Source organism: Colletotrichum jinshuiense, chromosome 3 (genome assembly GCF_051148585.1).
Source record: "Colletotrichum jinshuiense chromosome 3, complete sequence".
Classification (NCBI taxonomy): Eukaryota; Fungi; Ascomycota; class Sordariomycetes; order Glomerellales; family Glomerellaceae; genus Colletotrichum; species Colletotrichum jinshuiense.
In genome coordinates, this window is record NC_139310.1 from 2,907,427 (window position 1) to 2,924,525 (window position 17,099).

The 17,099-nt window shown below is 57.2% G+C and overlaps 5 protein-coding genes across 5 annotated transcripts; 4 read left to right on the top strand and 1 right to left on the bottom strand.

Annotated features, from left to right (window-relative positions):
• Positions 1-61: 61 nt before the first annotated feature.
• On the bottom strand, positions 62-1,005 carry EsH8_III_000810 (uncharacterized protein; the record flags this gene model as incomplete). The annotated part of the gene is made up of 2 exons (XM_083262535.1): positions 62-482; positions 548-1,005. 2 exons carry the CDS (start codon positions 1,003-1,005, stop codon positions 62-64), a joined length of 879 nt encoding a protein of 292 aa, XP_083123022.1.
• Positions 1,006-5,841: 4,836 nt separating this feature from the next.
• EsH8_III_000811 (uncharacterized protein) lies at positions 5,842-9,202 on the top strand (the record flags this gene model as incomplete). The annotated part of the gene is made up of 2 exons (XM_083262536.1): positions 5,842-8,062; positions 8,115-9,202. The coding sequence occupies 2 exons, from the start codon at positions 5,842-5,844 to the stop codon at positions 9,200-9,202; spliced, it is 3,309 nt and encodes a 1,102-aa protein (XP_083123023.1).
• Positions 9,203-9,894: 692 nt separating this feature from the next.
• EsH8_III_000812 (uncharacterized protein) lies at positions 9,895-10,260 on the top strand (the record flags this gene model as incomplete). The annotated part of the gene is made up of 1 exon (XM_083262537.1): positions 9,895-10,260. The coding sequence occupies one exon, from the start codon at positions 9,895-9,897 to the stop codon at positions 10,258-10,260; it is 366 nt and encodes a 121-aa protein (XP_083123024.1).
• Positions 10,261-10,358: 98 nt separating this feature from the next.
• EsH8_III_000813 (MFS transporter) lies at positions 10,359-11,562 on the top strand (the record flags this gene model as incomplete). Its single annotated transcript, XM_083262538.1, has 3 exons — positions 10,359-10,596; positions 10,681-10,977; positions 11,063-11,562. 3 exons carry the CDS (start codon positions 10,359-10,361, stop codon positions 11,560-11,562), a joined length of 1,035 nt encoding a protein of 344 aa, XP_083123025.1.
• Positions 11,563-13,522: 1,960 nt separating this feature from the next.
• Positions 13,523-14,935, top strand: EsH8_III_000814 (Ribokinase-like protein; the record flags this gene model as incomplete). The annotated part of the gene is made up of 5 exons (XM_083262539.1): positions 13,523-13,572; positions 13,648-14,269; positions 14,335-14,390; positions 14,452-14,559; positions 14,677-14,935. 5 exons carry the CDS (start codon positions 13,523-13,525, stop codon positions 14,933-14,935), a joined length of 1,095 nt encoding a protein of 364 aa, XP_083123026.1.
• Positions 14,936-17,099: the final 2,164 nt, after the last annotated feature.

A 17,099-nucleotide genomic window follows, 5' to 3' on the forward strand; every position in this document is an offset into this window, starting at 1 on the left:
TTTGGTTGGATTTTTCATGTTTCATGTTTACCACCTATCCGGCCTCCTCTACAACACTGTTTTAGACTCTGTCGTAGACACCGTCGTTGTAGTGGTAGTTGTTGCCACCCGGCTGGGTGGTGGTGGTGCCGTTGGCGCCGGTGGTACCAGTCTCCTGGCCGTGGCCGTATCCGTAGTCGTGGGTGTTGTTGGCGTTGCCGTACCCGCCCTCGTACTTGGGGTACCCGCCATCCTGGCCGACAGCCGTGGTCTCGGTGGCATAGCTGGTGCGGACCTGGTCGGGGCTGGTGTGCATGGGCAGGGCGTTGTCGTTAGTCACGGGGGCGGCGGCGCGGCCGCCGCGGCGGAAGCTGCTGAAGAAGCCGGGCTTGGAGCCCGAGCCCGAGGTGTAGTTGTTCTTGGGGCTGGGGCCGAAGCGCTTCTCCTTGCGGTGGTGGCGGGCAAGAGCGACCTCTACCAGGATGGAGATGATGAAGAAGATGCTGGGCGGGGGTGTTAGCGTCATATCTCTACGGAATACGTGTGTGAACGAGAGGGGGTAGCTTACATTGCGACAATGGAGACGGCGAAGCATGCGGTCTGGAGCTTGCAGGCGGTCCGGAGACTGGGGAGATGGGTCCAGCCGTCGCTGCCGGTGTTGGTGGGCTCGCCGTCGGCGGGGCCATCACCGAAGGGCGTGCTGACATCGCCGGAGCAGGAGCTCGCGCCGTTACGGTTCGCGACGGCGACGTAGATGAAGGCGCCGATGAAGGCGACGTCGAGGACGATGGCGATGAAGGAGGCGAAGGAGTGGCCGGCGAGACAGCAGAGGAGCAAGAGGCCCGTGAGGGTGTAGAGCGCCGCGGCGCCCGAGATGCCCTCTACTGCGCGGATGGAGTTGGATATCGGTAGGGAGTGGTTGTGGAGGGTGGCGAGGAAATAGGAGAAGATTGCGAGAATGAGGACCGAAGAGCCGAGCTGGACGCCGCGGATGAACCACTGGAAGAACTTTAGAACGACGGCCATGGTGACGGTGTTCGTTGTATCCGTGTGCGTGTGGGTTGGGCGAGCAAAGTTGTGGTTGTTTGTCACTCGAGCTTGTTTAATGGGTTCGGTGAGGGGGGCTTGCTCGATGATATAAGCCGAGCAAAGATTGAACGTGGTCTTTATTTCTTGTTTTCTTCCAGTTCAGCCCTGGGTAAGGTGTGTGTTCGTTCCGGCAGGAAGGGTGAGTGAATCGGGAAGAAGATCCAAGAGGTGAGCGAATGGGGGGGAAGTCAAACCCTTAAAACTAAAAAACTAAAAAAAGGTTGCCTCCCGCTGCCGGTAACTGCGTCTGCCGGGCCCCCAGCATTGCGTAGATCGTGGCAAGGTGCACCCTGGCCCCAAGGGTCTTTCTCTTGGCCAGTTCCTTTCTTCACGGACCCGGTTCATTCACCCTCCTCCTTCAACTCTGGCAGCTGATACGGCACAGATGGGAGTGACGGAGCATGGGCGTCAGGTCTTGGCATGGGGCTCTGTTTGCGGGTTGATGACGAGCGTTGTGGCTGAATGGGCCCTCGGCGGGGGTGGTGGGCTATGATGTCAGACATCTTGGAGGGGCAGTCGACGGTGTGATTGGGCCGGACAGGGTGCGGCTTCTCCACCGACTCGGCACGGTCACGGTGGTGCAGTGTGGCTTTGCGGGGCGGGGTGATGGATCGGGATCGGGCGGCCCCAGGGTCTTCCTATTTGCCTTTACTCCACTGGCCAGGTCTTCGAGAGTGGGCTTCTCACGGCACACACGGGAAGCCAAACAGGCCAGGCCCCATGCTGGGACGCTGTGGGTGGTGTTCATGACTAAAGATTGAAAACAAGAACCGAAGGAAAAAAATTAGGGCCGGAAACCAAGAACACACTTGCAAGTAGCCAAAGGTAAAGTGGCAGGGTTTTTCGGTTTCGGCTTTTTCCCGCTCTGGACGACGTCTTCTCTAGGCAGTCGGTCCAACATAGTCGAGAAGTGGGCCGCCCACCAGCAAATGCCGTGAGCTGTGTGTCGTTTCTGACAGCTTCGAGTCTTTTGAGGACGAGCTTTGAGGTAGTCCTGGATAATTGCCCACATTCAGAGATGTGTTGTCAAGCCTTGGATCTGATTCTCAATTTGAGACTGAGTCGGCCCGCTGGATCCGGTTTGGGCCGTGTCTGGCCAGCGCAAAGTGTACGCGTCGTCTAGCATGTCTCGGTTTTATGGTTGGGTCCGGGTCGGTGAAGATCATTGGCGGGCTAGTGCCCAATTGCAAGGTCCGTCCCGATCATGAGATAATCGATGCGTAAGGTTGGCATTCACCTCGCCAGGTTTCGTCTAGAATTGTTTCTCCAGATTCTTCCGGCCTAAGCGTTCCCGCTTGGCTCTCTAGGTGCTCCCCGGATCATACCCCGGGGAATTGATTGATTCACGTCTGGGCCTCGCTTAATAGCACATGGGTCCTAGCATAGGGCAACAGTTGAAACCAACAGCTCTCTTGTGAAAAGAAATGAAAGGGAAAATAGAGAAAGAAAAAGAAAATAAACCTTCAAGAGAGTGAGTGCTGTCAAGGCTTGCCCCCGGTCAAGCCGCCTGTGCCAAGCTTCGGGCTGGAACCTGGTTGCACTGTCGTTACGGTTAAGCCCCGACTTCAAGTGACAGCTGCACGTTTCCAAGAGCCAGTCATAATACGTGATGGATGTTTCCAGTGCTTTTCCCGAGTCAGGTAGGTAGCGTCGCAGCCCGCAAACCAGAGCCAGTCGACAGTGGTCACTGATCGGACGATTCGATGGAAGAGAAACCAGAAACTCAATCCGACACCAGGGCCCGAGGTACAGTGTAGGAAATAGGTATATCGCAAGGTAATTTCGTCCCGTTTATGGAAGCGTTTCCCCAGTAGCTTGTCTGTATTCGTACATTGCAAACACTGGCATCCATGCGAGCCGCTCGGGATCGTCGAACCGCCAAGGGCTTCTGGATCGCGAGGCTCTTTTCAACTAGTTTAATTGCCAGGTTGAGTAGCGGATGCTTACTATATTTGTTTGTAGTACAAGAAATTACTTCCAAGACCAATTGCCACCTTCAAACGTGCCATGTCGTAAATTGGAAGCCTCCCCGAGCACGCCCCTCGGATCAAACGTCTCTTGGATGGACTTGTAAGCTGAGTCGCTGGACAGGTTGCTCACGGATAGAAGAAATCCCGTATATAAATCAATGTTTTATTTCTTGCATCTGGTGGATTTCCGTTTCTTCGGAGCCTGGGCGGGCATCGCGTACGGGTGATCGGGGTTGGGGCGAGAAGAGAATCCAGAGTGGAGCAAGAAACGGCGGAGCACCGATGTCCCGGTGTTTTAGGCAGCCGGCATTGCGGAGCCCGGGTATCAATGGATTCGGAAGACACCCCAAGCCTGAAGAGCCGAAGCGGCGGTCTTCTTCGCAGCTCCCGGGGAATGCCGTACTGTAGGCAGACTCTGTACATAAAAATGGGTCGCCCGTCTATGGGAAGACACAAGTAGCCGCCGTCAGACGTACGACCGAGAATGCCCAATACCCTGCCAACCTGCCTGAGCCTCTTAGGTAGGTAGGTAGCACTGATGACCCCACCATCCTCTGAGGAGTCAGGCCACTCCGTATCCTAGAGCCGACCAGCTTGCCGCACAATGTAGAACCTCGGAACGAAAACTCTTCCCTCTAGTGTGAAGATCGGTTTCCAGTGCGACTGGACGGTGAAACCAGGCCGCCGGATCCTCTTTTGTCCCTGGCCGTCAGTTGTCCCGAGCGACACGGCATGGCTTGTCTTTGTCCAGCCTTGCCGTACATTTTGCCATACATTTGATCACCCGGCCGAGCCATCGGACTGTGGGGGGTTTCAATTGTAGCAGGACCTGTTCTTTGTTCCGTCGGCCGCTATGCATCTTGAAGGAGATTGACCGTTGGTGAATCGAAAACCGCGCGTCTCTGGGTTTGTGGCTATCCCAGTACACGAGGCGCAATTTGCTAGTCACTAGTAGACGACGTTTTGCCCCTTTCCCCTAATGCGACGAAAACCAATAGTTGATCCCACTAGCCAAAGCCACTCTGGGCCGCCATGGCCTCTGCGGCCTCTGCGGCGGCGTGCCCCTCGCAATTTGACTGTTGCTTCGTCCGATTCTGCTTCTGACAGCAACTCGGGCAGAAAGGCCAAGCAGCGATTCTTTCGAGCTTGACCCGTTCGAGGCTTTTTCGGGGTGGAGAGAAAGGACGGAAAGTACTTGACAACGCAAGGGCGGCTTGGCGATGTTTTCACGGTCGATGACAGCGGCAGAGGAGATGCAGCGTATGCTGACAGAGCGCCAAGGCAGGAATCGGCATACCTACCTACCAGGATCAATATCTAGTCTTTGGTACATGGGTACGATTTGCAAATGGCGGTCGACTTGTCCAGCAAGGCCGGTAAATGGCGAAGATATGGGTTGTTGGCTGGGCGGCAGGGGGCGAATGATGGGATTCGGCGTGTATCCGTGCATTCGCGGTCTGGAGTCCACGGCACGGATCTTTGTTGCCCTCCCTCTAGATGCCGTCAGAGCCGATGCTGCCGTAGTATCGTCGATTATGCCGTCAGCAGGCTTCATGGGCTCGGCATGAGTTTTCCTCTGCTTCAGGTTGGTACAGATAGGCACATGGGTCGAGGACTTTGATATCGAGTGGGTTACGCAAGCTGCGATATAGATAGCAGATGCAGGCCTTCGGCAGCATAGCATCAGCTGAAGCGCCATCGTCGACATGGCATCGATAGTTCGTCGCCGGTAGGGCAGGGCTGGCCCAAGGTGGACCACGCCAGGCGGGCAAATGAGATGGCAGAAGTCATGTTCGCCCTTCTGCGAGTGGTTGCTGACTCTGCCTGAAAGAGTCCCTCCCCGACGCGAACATCACTGAATTGGACACGGCCCCGTGCCTCTCGCAGCTACGTGGGCCCCCCCAAAGATCGGGGTTGCAATTTATTGATTGACGCGTTGGGGGGGGTATCTTGAGCCAACGCAAGGTAAGATAAGGTCAGTGTCGTTCAGGGGAAGGGGGCCCTGGGCGTCCCCCCCATACCCCTGGACGATTTCCACATTGCGGCTGGCACCGACAGCAGCCACAAAATGCCCGCAGCCAACCAGAACAGTCGCGTTGCCCATTGTGCCTTCTTTCATCCAATGCAAAGGATTGCGCTAGCCTGAAGGGGGAAGAGAGGACTTGCCCCCCTGGCGACTTGACCAAAAAATACGAAGACTCACTCTCATCTACTCTGTATCTCTCTCACACACTCACACTCACTCACACTTTCTCTAATCCACGATGGCCATGGGCCGAGCTTAAGCTGCTCCGCCTTTTCCTTTCCCGCTAGATTTCCACGGCGACTACTACCCTGGCTGACGATGGAGGCTTCCCATCTCTGCCCAGACCCCGCCCAAATTGCCCAGATCACCCGTCTTGACGCTATCCCACGCGGTCAGTGCCACGTTCTCTCGACCTGGTCCCTACGGTTCCGCCGTGCCGGTCTTTTCTTACGTGTAGGCGCAAAGTTGTTGCCGCATGGCACCCTCGAGGTCGAGGTCCTTTGGTCTAGTCCCTCGTAATCCTGGCGTCTCCTGCACCATGCCTCTCATATCTAATGGCCGGCGGCCATCTCGTCTCTCTTCTTCTCTCTCTGCCCTCCCTCGTATCATCTTCTACCCGCGCCCCTTCCACTCTCTTCAGGCACATTCGCCTTTCCAGTACCCTAATTCAAAGGTCGACCCGTCTGTCCGCGGACGACCTAGTCACTCGCTTGCACTCCTTAACATACTCTGTTTATACTGTCTATCCTTGGGGCCGGGGTTCAGTACGTCAACACCATGAAGGTGAACTCATCTTTATTGCTGGGCCTTCTGGGCCTGGCCTCTCAGGCCCGGGCTGACCCGACATGGCCGTCGGCAATCGACGAGTTGGAGGAGATCATGTATCAGTCTTTCAGCTTCAGAGCACGCAAGTTTGCCGATAACATTTATCCCTGCTCCAAGGAGGCTTCGGGTGTGGGTCGCCAAAATGCTGCCGAGTGGCTGAGAACTGCCTTTCACGACATGGCGACGGCGAACACGGTCAGAGGCACCGGAGGCTTGGATGCGTCATTGCAATACGAGCTTTCAGTCGGCGGAGAGAATGCCGGTCCGGCATTTGCATCGACATTGACTTTCATGGCTCCTTATTTGACTCGCAAAAGCAGCATGTCGGATTTAATCGCCCTCGGTGTGTATGCTTCCGTGCTGTCTTGCGGCGGCCCATCCGTTGCGCTCCGTACTGGCCGCGTCGATGCAACCGTCGCCGGCGGCACCGGTGTTCCGCAGCCTGGAAACGCCATTAGCATCTTCAGGGTCCAGTTCGAGCGTATGGGTTTTACGCCCCAAGAAATGGTTCAGGTGACAGCGTGCGGCCACACCATCGGCGGTGTTCACTCGGCTGATAATTCCGACATCGTCCCTCTCGACCCCAATACAAACGGCTCAGCACCCCTCGACTCGACCAACGGTGCCTTCGACAGCAAGATTGTCACCGAATATCTCGACGGTACGACCAAGAACCCTCTTGTCAGGGTGCCTGGTACCGCCAAAGGCAAAAACTCCGACTTCGTGGTCTTCAACTCCGACAATGCAACGATGCGCGCCATGGCCGACGCTACTGCCTTCAAATCCGTCTGCAAGACTGTCTTTGAGAAGATGATCAATACCGTACAACCCAGCGTCACCCTCACCGACGCCGTCAAGCCCTATCAAGTCAAGCCAGTCGCGCTGCAGCTCACTCTCACCTCGGCCTCGGCCTACCTTTTCGCAGGCTACATCCGCGTCCGAACCACCGATTTCTCATCGACCAACGGCGTTGCGAGTGTGACCATCAACTACAAGAACCGCAACGGCGGATCCACCTGTGGATCTGGCAGCTGCGTCTTCACCATGACCGTCACAGGTATCACCAGAGGGTTGGAGGACAGCTTTTCCTGGTACCCCATCTCCCAGACTATTCCCGTCAGCACCGGTATCTCGTCCTTCACTGTCACTGTCACCAAGCAAGACGGCTCAAGCACACTGTATGATAACAACGGCAATGGCTACCCTATGCAGGATGGCGTCTTTCTCCAGACGCCCCAGAGCTGCTTGACACAGGCCTCCGGCGATGGTACCTTCGTGGCCGCAGTCCGCAACGACCGAGCGTCTCTTCCAGTCAAGCTGGAGATTACGTACAAATCAAAGCGTACAAACAGTGTGGTGCCTTCTCTGGATAAGATGACTCTCGATATGACGAAGGGAAACTGCTATGGCGCCTATACCTTCTTCTCCGCCAAAGCCAATATTACGGGCGGTCTCAGCGCTCAGTCAACCGTGGACATTATCAGTGGGGAGGGTGCCTCTGCCATGACCGAATCTTTCAAGAAGGTCGACCCCATTGGAGGCACATGCCAAGCCTGGTCAGGGGCAGCTGGCACCTGCAACAGCGTTACCGTTTCCTCGATCGCATCATCAACGACGGCTTCGGCGACTCGAACCTCCAGCACAGTTCCAACCGCTACCCTTTACCACAGGGAAACCATGGGCGGTTACAAACTCGTATCTTGCCAGACTGAGGGCACCGGTGGCCGAGCTCTCGCCGGCGCCGCTTTCGCCTACGACGGAATGACTTTGGACAGTTGCATGGCGAACTGCACCGGTTTCGACTACTGGGGTACCGAGTATGGTCGTGAGTGTTACTGCGGCAACTCACTGGCGGCATCCAGCTCTTCTGCACCTTTGGGTGAGTGCAACATGCAATGCTCCGGTGATTCGACGCAGTACTGCGGTGCAGGCAACCGGATCGAACTGTACTCCACCACCGCCACTCGCACAAGCAGCTCGACTGCCGCGCCCACGGCAACTCTTGCCCATATCAACACCATCGGCAAGTTCTCACTCGTGGGTTGTCAAACCGAGGGTGACGGCGCCCGCGCTCTGGGAGCCACATCAACTGCTGCGGATGACATGACTCTCGACAAGTGTGCCGCTTTCTGCTCCGACTACACCTATTTCGGTACCGAGTATGGTCGCGAATGTAAGTGAACAATAGACATCTCCTCGGCGGAATGACGCTAACTTGTGCATAGGCTACTGTGGCAATAGTCTACATGCCACCAGCAAGTCTGTTTCTCTGAGCGAATGCAGCATGAAGTGCGCCGGCAACCCGTACCAGTACTGTGGCGAAGGTAACCGCTTGGAGCTCTACAAAGTCAGCAGCTCTCTGTCCATCCTGGCCACAGCGACTGCACCTGCCACAACCTCATCCAGCAGTGTCTCCGCGTCATTGAGCACTTCTGCTTCATCTAGCAGCTCTCCGGTTCCTACCAGCACTTCCAGCGTACCGCCAAACAATGCATCGCCCACCTCCTCTAGTGCGCCAACCACGAGCACATCAGGGTCATCTACCCCGTCGGAGCACCCATCAACGAGCAGCAGCAGCATTGTTTCCTCTAGCAGCAATCACCCGTCATCGAGCAGCAACGCTGTTTCTTCCACTAGCAGCGTGGCTTCCAGCACCACCACAACCTCGAGCTCCACAAGCACCGTTCCCACGCTAGCACATAAACCTACCGTGTCACCCTTCGCCCTGGTGGGCTGCTGGACGGAAGGCAATGGCGTGCGTGCCTTGGGCCAAAAGAGCTACGCTTCCGGCGACAACATGACACTTGAGTACTGCGCTTCTTACTGTTCGGACTACAAGTACTTCGGGACGGAATATAGCAGCGAGTGCTACTGCGGCGATATCCTCGCCTCGTCTAGCTCCGAGGCCTCTCTGGCCGACTGCAGTATGACTTGCAGTGGCAACAAGTACGAATACTGCGGTGGAGGCAACAGGCTGACGCTGTACCAAACCAACAAACAAGTAATTGGTCCCAGCCAGCCGGTCACCGTCGGGAATTACACTTTCCTAGGCTGCCGTACAGAGCCCGCACAGGGCGGACGTGCCCTGGACCTCAAAGGCACGGCTTCAGATAAGATGACGAACGAGGTGTGCGCGGCATTCTGCGATGGCTACAACTACTTCGGCACGGAATACGGTGGCGAGTGCTACTGTGGGAACACGTTGCCAACGACGTCCCTTGAGGCGCCAGCAGCAGACTGCAGTATGCTCTGCACGGGATCTAGCACAGAGTACTGCGGCAACGGTAACCGCTTGTCGGTGTACAAGAAGTAATGGAATCTCCGAACAGGCGGGAGAGGTGATAAAATTCTAATCTTTTAAATTTTAATGAGCTATGGCCTTGGGTAACTCGGTTGGGTCTGGGGGTCCGGGGTGGAGCTTGGCCGGTCGGAAGCAATCATGATTGATACCTATTTCGCCGTTTATATATTACGGCCATTGTTTAATATATACAAAGACACGTCTGTGTCTATATGAATACTTGTGGCTTTGTGCGTCTGGTGAATCGAGACTGCTAGATAATGAACCACTCGGGGTCGGTTTGAGGATATGATATAGTGTTCCTCAGCTGGCAACACCTCGTCGCCCATATTCATTGGTTCCCCACGGCATCGTAATTGCTACCGAGCTTAGATACTTTGATATCGGATACTCGGGACACAATGGACCATGCACGACAACTCTCGCGAGCGGAAGGGTGTACTAAAAGTTGTTTGGGAGGGGGGTGGGTGGCAACTTGGGTAAACTTCGGGGGAAGTTGTATCAACCCCTGGCCAGCTGACGGCGCCCCGGGGATAGCGGACCGAACACTCCAACATCGATCGGCTCTCCGCACATCACATGGGAGGTCTCGCGACTTTCGAATCGCATAAAGATGCCGGAGGGGCCTGTAAAATATGGTTTGGTGTCGTTTCTCTCCCTCTGCAATAGTCCATTGAGACGGACAACAAGATAGCACCTGTGCCATGGCTACGACCCAGACCGTCACACTAGAAGCGGCGCCGCGTTCGCCGGCCCCGCAGAGCTACGAGCTCCGGGACCTGCGCCAGACGGTGCCCGGCCCGCCCTCCGCCGGTCAAGATGCGCCGGCGACCGAGAACATGGAGGCCGCGGCCCCGGCACCGATTCTGAAGATTGTCGTCAGCGGGTACTCGTTCTTCATCTCGGGCGTAAACGACGGCACCCTGGGCCCTTTGATCCCGTATATCTTGACGGGCTTCGGCATTGGCACGGCCGAGGTCGCCATCATGTCCGTCTCACTCCCCTTCCCTCGCGCCTCTCGTGTCCTCCACGCCCTTGTCTGGCCGTGTGAGTTAAAAGAACTGAAGTAAAAAGTTAAAGAAGAAAAGAGTAAACGCCATTGACTCTCCGTGTCCCCAGGTATGCCTGCACCTTCGCCGGCTGGGCCCTCGCCGCCGTCTTCAACCCGATGTTCGCAAAGTACTTCCCGCTCGGTTTCATCCTCGCCGCCGGCGCCCTCCTGCAGCTCGTCTCGCATTGCATGAGGCCCTGGGGGCCCTTCCCCCTGTACTGCCTCTCCTTCTTCGTGCAGGCCGTGGGCATGGCGTTGCAGGACTCGCATTCCAACACCTTTGTGAGCAGCGTGGGCCTCGCGCACAGGTGGCTCGGCTTCATCCACGCCAGCTACGCCGCGGGCCTTCTCGTCGGTGAGGTGTCCCCTTCCCTCTCGCTACCGCCCGCTTCAACCCCCTCGACTCCCTGACACCAAAGTATGCTAACCTGGGTAAAAGGCCCCCTCATTGCCACGTCCATCGCCTCCAAGGGCGGCACCATGGGCGGGGTGCAGAGCTGGCGGGCGGTGTACTTCACCCTCGTTGGAATCGCCTTCGTCAACGTCGCCGGGGTGGTCGTGGGCTTCAGGGACTCCCTCTGGCAGAAGGGGACGCGTCAGGGGAGCGGCGACTCCGGCTCCGGTGGAAGGGGCAGGGCTGCCATGCTGGAGCTGAAGGAGACGGTCAAGTCCAAGGCCTTGTGGCTGCTTTCGCTGGCGTACTTTCTCCAGCTCGGGGCCACCTTCACGGCAGGAGGTACGTTCAAATCCCGCCCCTCTCTCTTCTCCTTTTTCTTCTTCTCCTGCTTCTTTTTTGTTCTCGGCTGACTCGGCTCTCGTAGGCTGGGTCGTCGAATACCTCACCACCGTCCGCGGCGGCGACCTCTCCAAGATGGGCTACGTGCCCATGGGCTTCTACGGCGGCACGCTGCTGGGCCGGCTCCTCCTCGCGGAGCCGACGCACCGCCTCGGCGAGCAGCGCATGGTCCTCGTCTACACCGTCCTGCTGCTGGCCCTGCAGCTCGTCTTCTGGCTGGTGCCCAGCATCGTCGGGTCGGCCGCGGCGCTGGGCCTGATGGGCTTCGTCTCGGGCCCGTTCTTCCCGGCCGGCGTGAGCGTTGCGAGCCGGCTCTTCCCGAGGAAGATCCGGTCCGCGGCGCTGGGCTTCGTGTTCGTGCTCGCGCAGGCCGGCGCCACCTTCTTCCCGTCCTTGACGGGCATCGTGGCGCAGAAGGCCGGTGTCGGGGTGCTGCAGCCCGTCATCACGGGGTTGATTGTCGCCGGGGGCGTTTGTTGGTGGTTGATCCCCAAGGCGCCTCGTGCCCCGGAGAGGGACGAGTGAGGGGGTCCGTCTGAGGCCTTCGCGGGATTGGTTAATGGGCCACTCGTGCATGTCTTGATATCTCGTGGCCAGCCTAGTCTTCTTTCTGTGGGGTGTCCCAAGTACTCCTGAGCTCCAACTGGTGTAATTCGCATTCTTGACCTCGAGCATCAGCATCAAGCGTGCAATTTCAAGCGAGACTACCATGCGGTACAGAGACACATCCGATGCACATATGTACATCCATTCACGTGAATCTGGTTTGTTGCGCTGGATCAGGAGTTGGCGATAGCTGCAAAGGCCTACTGCCGTGGCAGGCTTACGGGGGTGGGGGGCATAGCTAAAGATACAGTCGTTGTATCGAGCGTGTTGCTATATAGGCATATTCTAGACTAGAGCAGTCACGGGGACGCCCCGCCCATCCAATGCTGTCGGGTTGTGCCAAAACCTACTGTTTGATCGATATGTGCCCCTTCTCATCAACCATTGGAGCACTTCGGTTGCTGCTGTGGCTGTCATTTGGGGGGCTGGGAGGGGTGCGGAGGTTGCCATTGTAACATGCCGAGCCGTCAGCCAGGTCCATTCAAGTCGCTGTCTTGTCTTCATCCCAACTCCTCGACTGGTGTCCCTTGGGGGATTCGGTCCTCTACGTGCCATATCCCAAGGCCGCCCAACCGTGAGAACCACATTGGGTCCAAATACAATACAATGCAGCAACCGGGCTTCGGCGGCGGAGGAGACAACCTGAACCCTGGAGAAAAGACCCCGTGGGATTTTGCTTCACAGACACCCGCTGTACGGTATACGAGTGCGTCCCGGTGGATTTCGTGCCGTGGGCGTCGAGCAGCCCGCCCCTCCGGCTCCGGGTTCCTGCGCGGGGTACAACACGGCGACTGACAAGAGAGGAGTGAGGCCAAGCAAGCGCGGCACAAGACTTGACGTCCGTCACTCTCCTTAGACTCATCGCAGTTCGGGCCGGCTCGAGATCAATAGCCTGACTAACCCAAGGCTGACATCAAAGTGCGCGAGGGTCTTCTCCTCGTCCCCCCCTCGTCGTCAACAGTCCCAGGGGACATGGCATTATAAGCCTGTGAACACATCTGCCTTCTCCCCTCCCTCTGATCCAAAAGAAACGTTGGCCATACCTCTTACACTTGCCGTCATCCTTTGCTTCCCTCACTTCCCCCCTTTTTCTATTTCTGGTGGAGGATGAATCAATCGTCAAGGAGCAACAAGAGAAAGAGAGGGACTGCCAACAACAGGCGGGAAGTAAACGGGAAAATTTATCTCACTCTACCCAGTTAGCTCCGTTGTCTCTTCGTAAAAGGAAGGAGAAGCCACAAAAACAATTGTCTCGAGTTCACTGAGTTACTTAATATGAAAAGGGGGATTTATATAATTTCATTTCAACCCCCCCTCCCCCTTTTATTTGATTTTCAAGCATAAGAGTCAACCTCATCCTCTTCTTCCTCATACCACCCTCCCTCAAGTTCAAATCAAGGGTTATAAATTCTTTTCTAAAAAAATTATGTATACATTATTTCTCACTTGGGAGGGGCCTCGGCGTCGAGACTCGCCCATCGGCCTGGCGGCACTGGTGGGTGTTTGCGGCGAAACAAAGGGCCGATCATTTCCCCACGCCTGCCTTTCCAGGTCGGGATCCCCTCCGTCCGGAAAATGAAGGGCACGTCGGAGACATGACGTATTTCTCACTCCGCCTTACGACTCCCACCAAGAAAATCACCATTTGGCAGCCCGGTGCGCGAGGATCCCAAGCGATAGCGTTTAAAACCAGTGTTTCGTTGGGGGAGGGTTTGCTACACTCGGGACCTGGATCATCTTGGCGTGTAACTTTCACTGTCGGGCGTCGTATGCCAGTGACTGTGATTGTCAAGGCGCTTTAGGGGGCGGCAAGGTATTGCGCCGGGGGATACAAACTTCACAGATTGGAAAAGGGGCGCCTGGACATCACAACGGCGGGATGCAGCATCTCGTCCTCCTCGGGGCATGCTACCTCGACACAATCCTGAGGCAAGGCGCAGCCCCGTCCGTGTTAAAGCGAGTATGCATGAAGTAGACCTCCAACTAACACAAGGGCATTTCCAGCATCCCTCACTTCCCCGACGAGGATTCAAAACTACGAGCCACGAGCCTACGCGTCCGCCGAGGAGGGAACTGCCCCAACACGATCGAAGTCCTCCAGCAGCTCCTCCTCGGCGATCTTCCTAAATCCTCACCCGCCACACCGCCCATGCAAATGCACCTCGTCTCCCCCCTGCCGGGACGACAATCGCAGGCAACGGCGCAGATCATTTCCTCGTTCCCGTCGACGACACGGGATGCCGCCCAAGGGGCAGAGGTGCCCGCAATCGACTTTGATCATTGCCTCTTCCGTGAGGGCCACCTAGAGCCGGCGAGCAGCTACATCCTTCGCAGCGAGGCGACGGGCAGCCGGACCATCATCAACCACAACGACCTCCCCGAGATGACGGCGCAGGAGTTCCTGCGCGTCGCAGAGTCATTTCGGGGCCGAGGGCGGATGTGGTGGCATTTCGAGGGGCGGATGCCCGACACGACGCTGGAGTGCGTTCAGATTCTGAGGCGAGTGCTGGACAACGGCGACGACAGTGTCACTGTCAGCGTCGAGGTCGAGAAACCCGGGCGGTCGGGGCTGAGGGAGCTCGCTGCCGAGGCGGACGTGGTCTTCTACTCCAAGAGTTGGGCCGAGGTGCGTGAGATGATGCTCTGCCCTTGCAGGGTCACACATAGCCGCAACACCGCTGACAACCTAAGGACTGCGGCTATACATCCGCTGAAGCTTGCTTGAAGAATGAAAGCCTGCCGCGAGCGTGAGTTGTCTACTGGAAGCCTCTCGGGACGAAAACACTGGGCTGACGGCAAGATACACAGCTCCTTGGCCTTGATTACCTGGGGTGCCGATGGAGCATCGTGCCTATCAGTCAAGGACGGACGACTGTTTGAAAGTCCCGTCAGGACACCGGTAGAACGTGTTGTTGAGTAAGAAGACCCTTTCCGATGGATTCCCCTCTTGGCCCGGCCACCCAAACACACCGCCCATACAAACCATGCTCATTTCTGGAAACTTGTGCGGGTTTGACTAACCAAGGGCTGCAGCTCAGTAGGTGCGGGAGACACGTTTGTCGCCGGCATGCTCTACGGACTGATCTGCCAAGCCGACCGTTGGGGCATAGGCGACAAGTTGGGCTTTGCTGTTGAACTGGCCACCCTCAAAGTCCAGCGGGAGGGGTTTGGTGGACTAGGAGATGACATGCAAAGTCGCGCTGGCGGTGGGCCGCCCGTATCGGGTCAAGGCCAGGCGTTAGAAGCTAGACTTGTCGCCGCGGGCTCTCCGGGTTCCCCCCCGGTGCCGTAGATGGATGCTTCGGCCGTGGACTAGGAACGGGCAAGGCATGTTGTGCCCGCAATCGTAAGGATTCGGGCATGCGCGCTGAAGAGCATGGCGAAAAAGCCGAATGTCGCCCGCCAGCGGACCGATGGGTCGCCTTTCGGCGGTCGCGCCTGTTGTGTAAGAGTGAAAGACGGAGGGTCTCTGTGGGGTGCAATAGGCGGTGTACACGGTGGGCAAGTGAGGAGACAACCTGTTACGAAGCAGAAAGTGGTTGGTGAGCGGGCGGAGTCGGGCCATGCCAATGTGCCAACAGCCAGCATGTGCCGCGTCTCCTTCACCCTCATCGCACCTCGCTCAAGGGGTAGAAGGAGGGGGGACAGGTCGGGGCAACCTGCATCGAAGCATCTGCTCATGCAGGTCGACGATGGCGCACCTCACGCGGGGCCCACGAAAGGCGAACAAGGCTGCATACTAAGGAAGGCCTCCTGCAGCTAGCTGATAGTGGCATGTGCATGGGCTCCCAGACTTAATCGGGGGACAGCCGACAGAGAGTGTAAAGACTTTGCAACACCGCAAATGAGACGCGTGCCGGATTGCAACGAAGGGTTGTCGCGGGAATTTCGATTCTGACGGCCAATTTGGAGGCGGGGGGGGGGGGGGGGGGGGGGTAGTCCACCCGTACGTGGTTGCGAGTGCCTGCTTGGCAACATTGCGATGCATCTTGCCGGAGAAGAACCCAAGCGGCCTCTCTGGCAAAAACCGCGCAGACCAGAGGAAGAGTGGATATGCGAGACATGAAGCACTTGGTGCTAGAAACAGACCAGGTCTGTTAAGATGGAGCGGGGTCCTCCATCGGGAAAAAAGGGGGTCGCAAATGTGACTTCTTCGTGTGACTCTGGGAGGAATCGACTGCGGAGCATGGGTGAGGGAATGAGAAGGGGAAATTTTTTGACCAAAGGAACGGATGGTCGGACGGACGTCTAGACGACGGACGGAGATGGCCTGACCGCGAGTCTGCAGCGACTCAGGAGCCTCGCCTTATTGTTGTTGTTGCGCCTTGCCTGCTCCGTCTGCCAACCAGTCCAGTCCAGCGGTGGGGCCGAGTCCCAATCTTCTTTCCCGTACTTCTTCTCCCATCACTTGTCCCTGGTCCATCCCATTTGCTGCGGCCAGTTGTCGCGAAACGAGTGGGTTGACTGTCGGGCATATTCGTATAATAAAGGCACTCTGCGTAATTGACGCAGCGGGTAAGGCACGTAAGTCGACGGTCCAGGTGCTGCATTTGCTGGTTTCGGGCTTCTTCTGCTATCCGACGAAGCCGATGCCGCCGGCGGGCTCTGCCCATTAGTCTGTTCATCAGCATCAACACACACACACACACACACACACACACACAACACGGTGACGCCCACATGTTGCACATGTTAGTGTGGAATATCGAGCGGGTATGTGTGCGGCAATGCCTCGGAGGAGCAGCTGGTGGTGAGCTAGCCCCTTGATCTTCACATCCGTGATAGAACGGTGCTCGCAAGGGGCTGGGGCTCTTTGCCGCAGCTCATTCCGCCTTCATTTATGGCGCGATTGGGCGGATCGCAACGGACCTTGAGGCGAGGTGTATCTATGGACAGTGGTGCACCACGTCGTACGGGGGAGCAGAGAACAGTACTCGGCATGCTTACGGGCTAGAGCGACGTCGAGATCAGTGGGAGAAAAGCATATACATCATCGGGAGGAGCGTATCCCAACGACGACAACTCGTAGGAACAGGTGAGACGGGTAATGGACGGGTGCCTCGTCGCAAGCGGTGCCACGGAATTGCGGCCCCTGACGGAAGCGAGCGAATATTGTTGTTGTTCATCCGGCAGGGGGAGGGGAAAAAATGAGGTCGATCGTCAAGGTCCAGTGGGCGGTGCCTGGTGGCAAAATGGCGGATCCTCTGCGACTCCAAATGATGTCGTGTAGCGAATCGTCCGCAGCCCTGGGGCGTCAGAGTTATGGTGCGGAGGAATCTGACAAACCAGCCTTGCTCAGTTGTGCACGCGGCGCGCTGGCTGTTGCCCTCATCAACAAGCAATGCTGCGGGCGCCGAGCGGGACAGCGAGGGGACGGCGATGACATGAAGGGATGATCGAGGCTTTGAGTGCGCATGTTAGGCGTCTGCAGGTTCAGAAACATGGCTCTGAGCCAA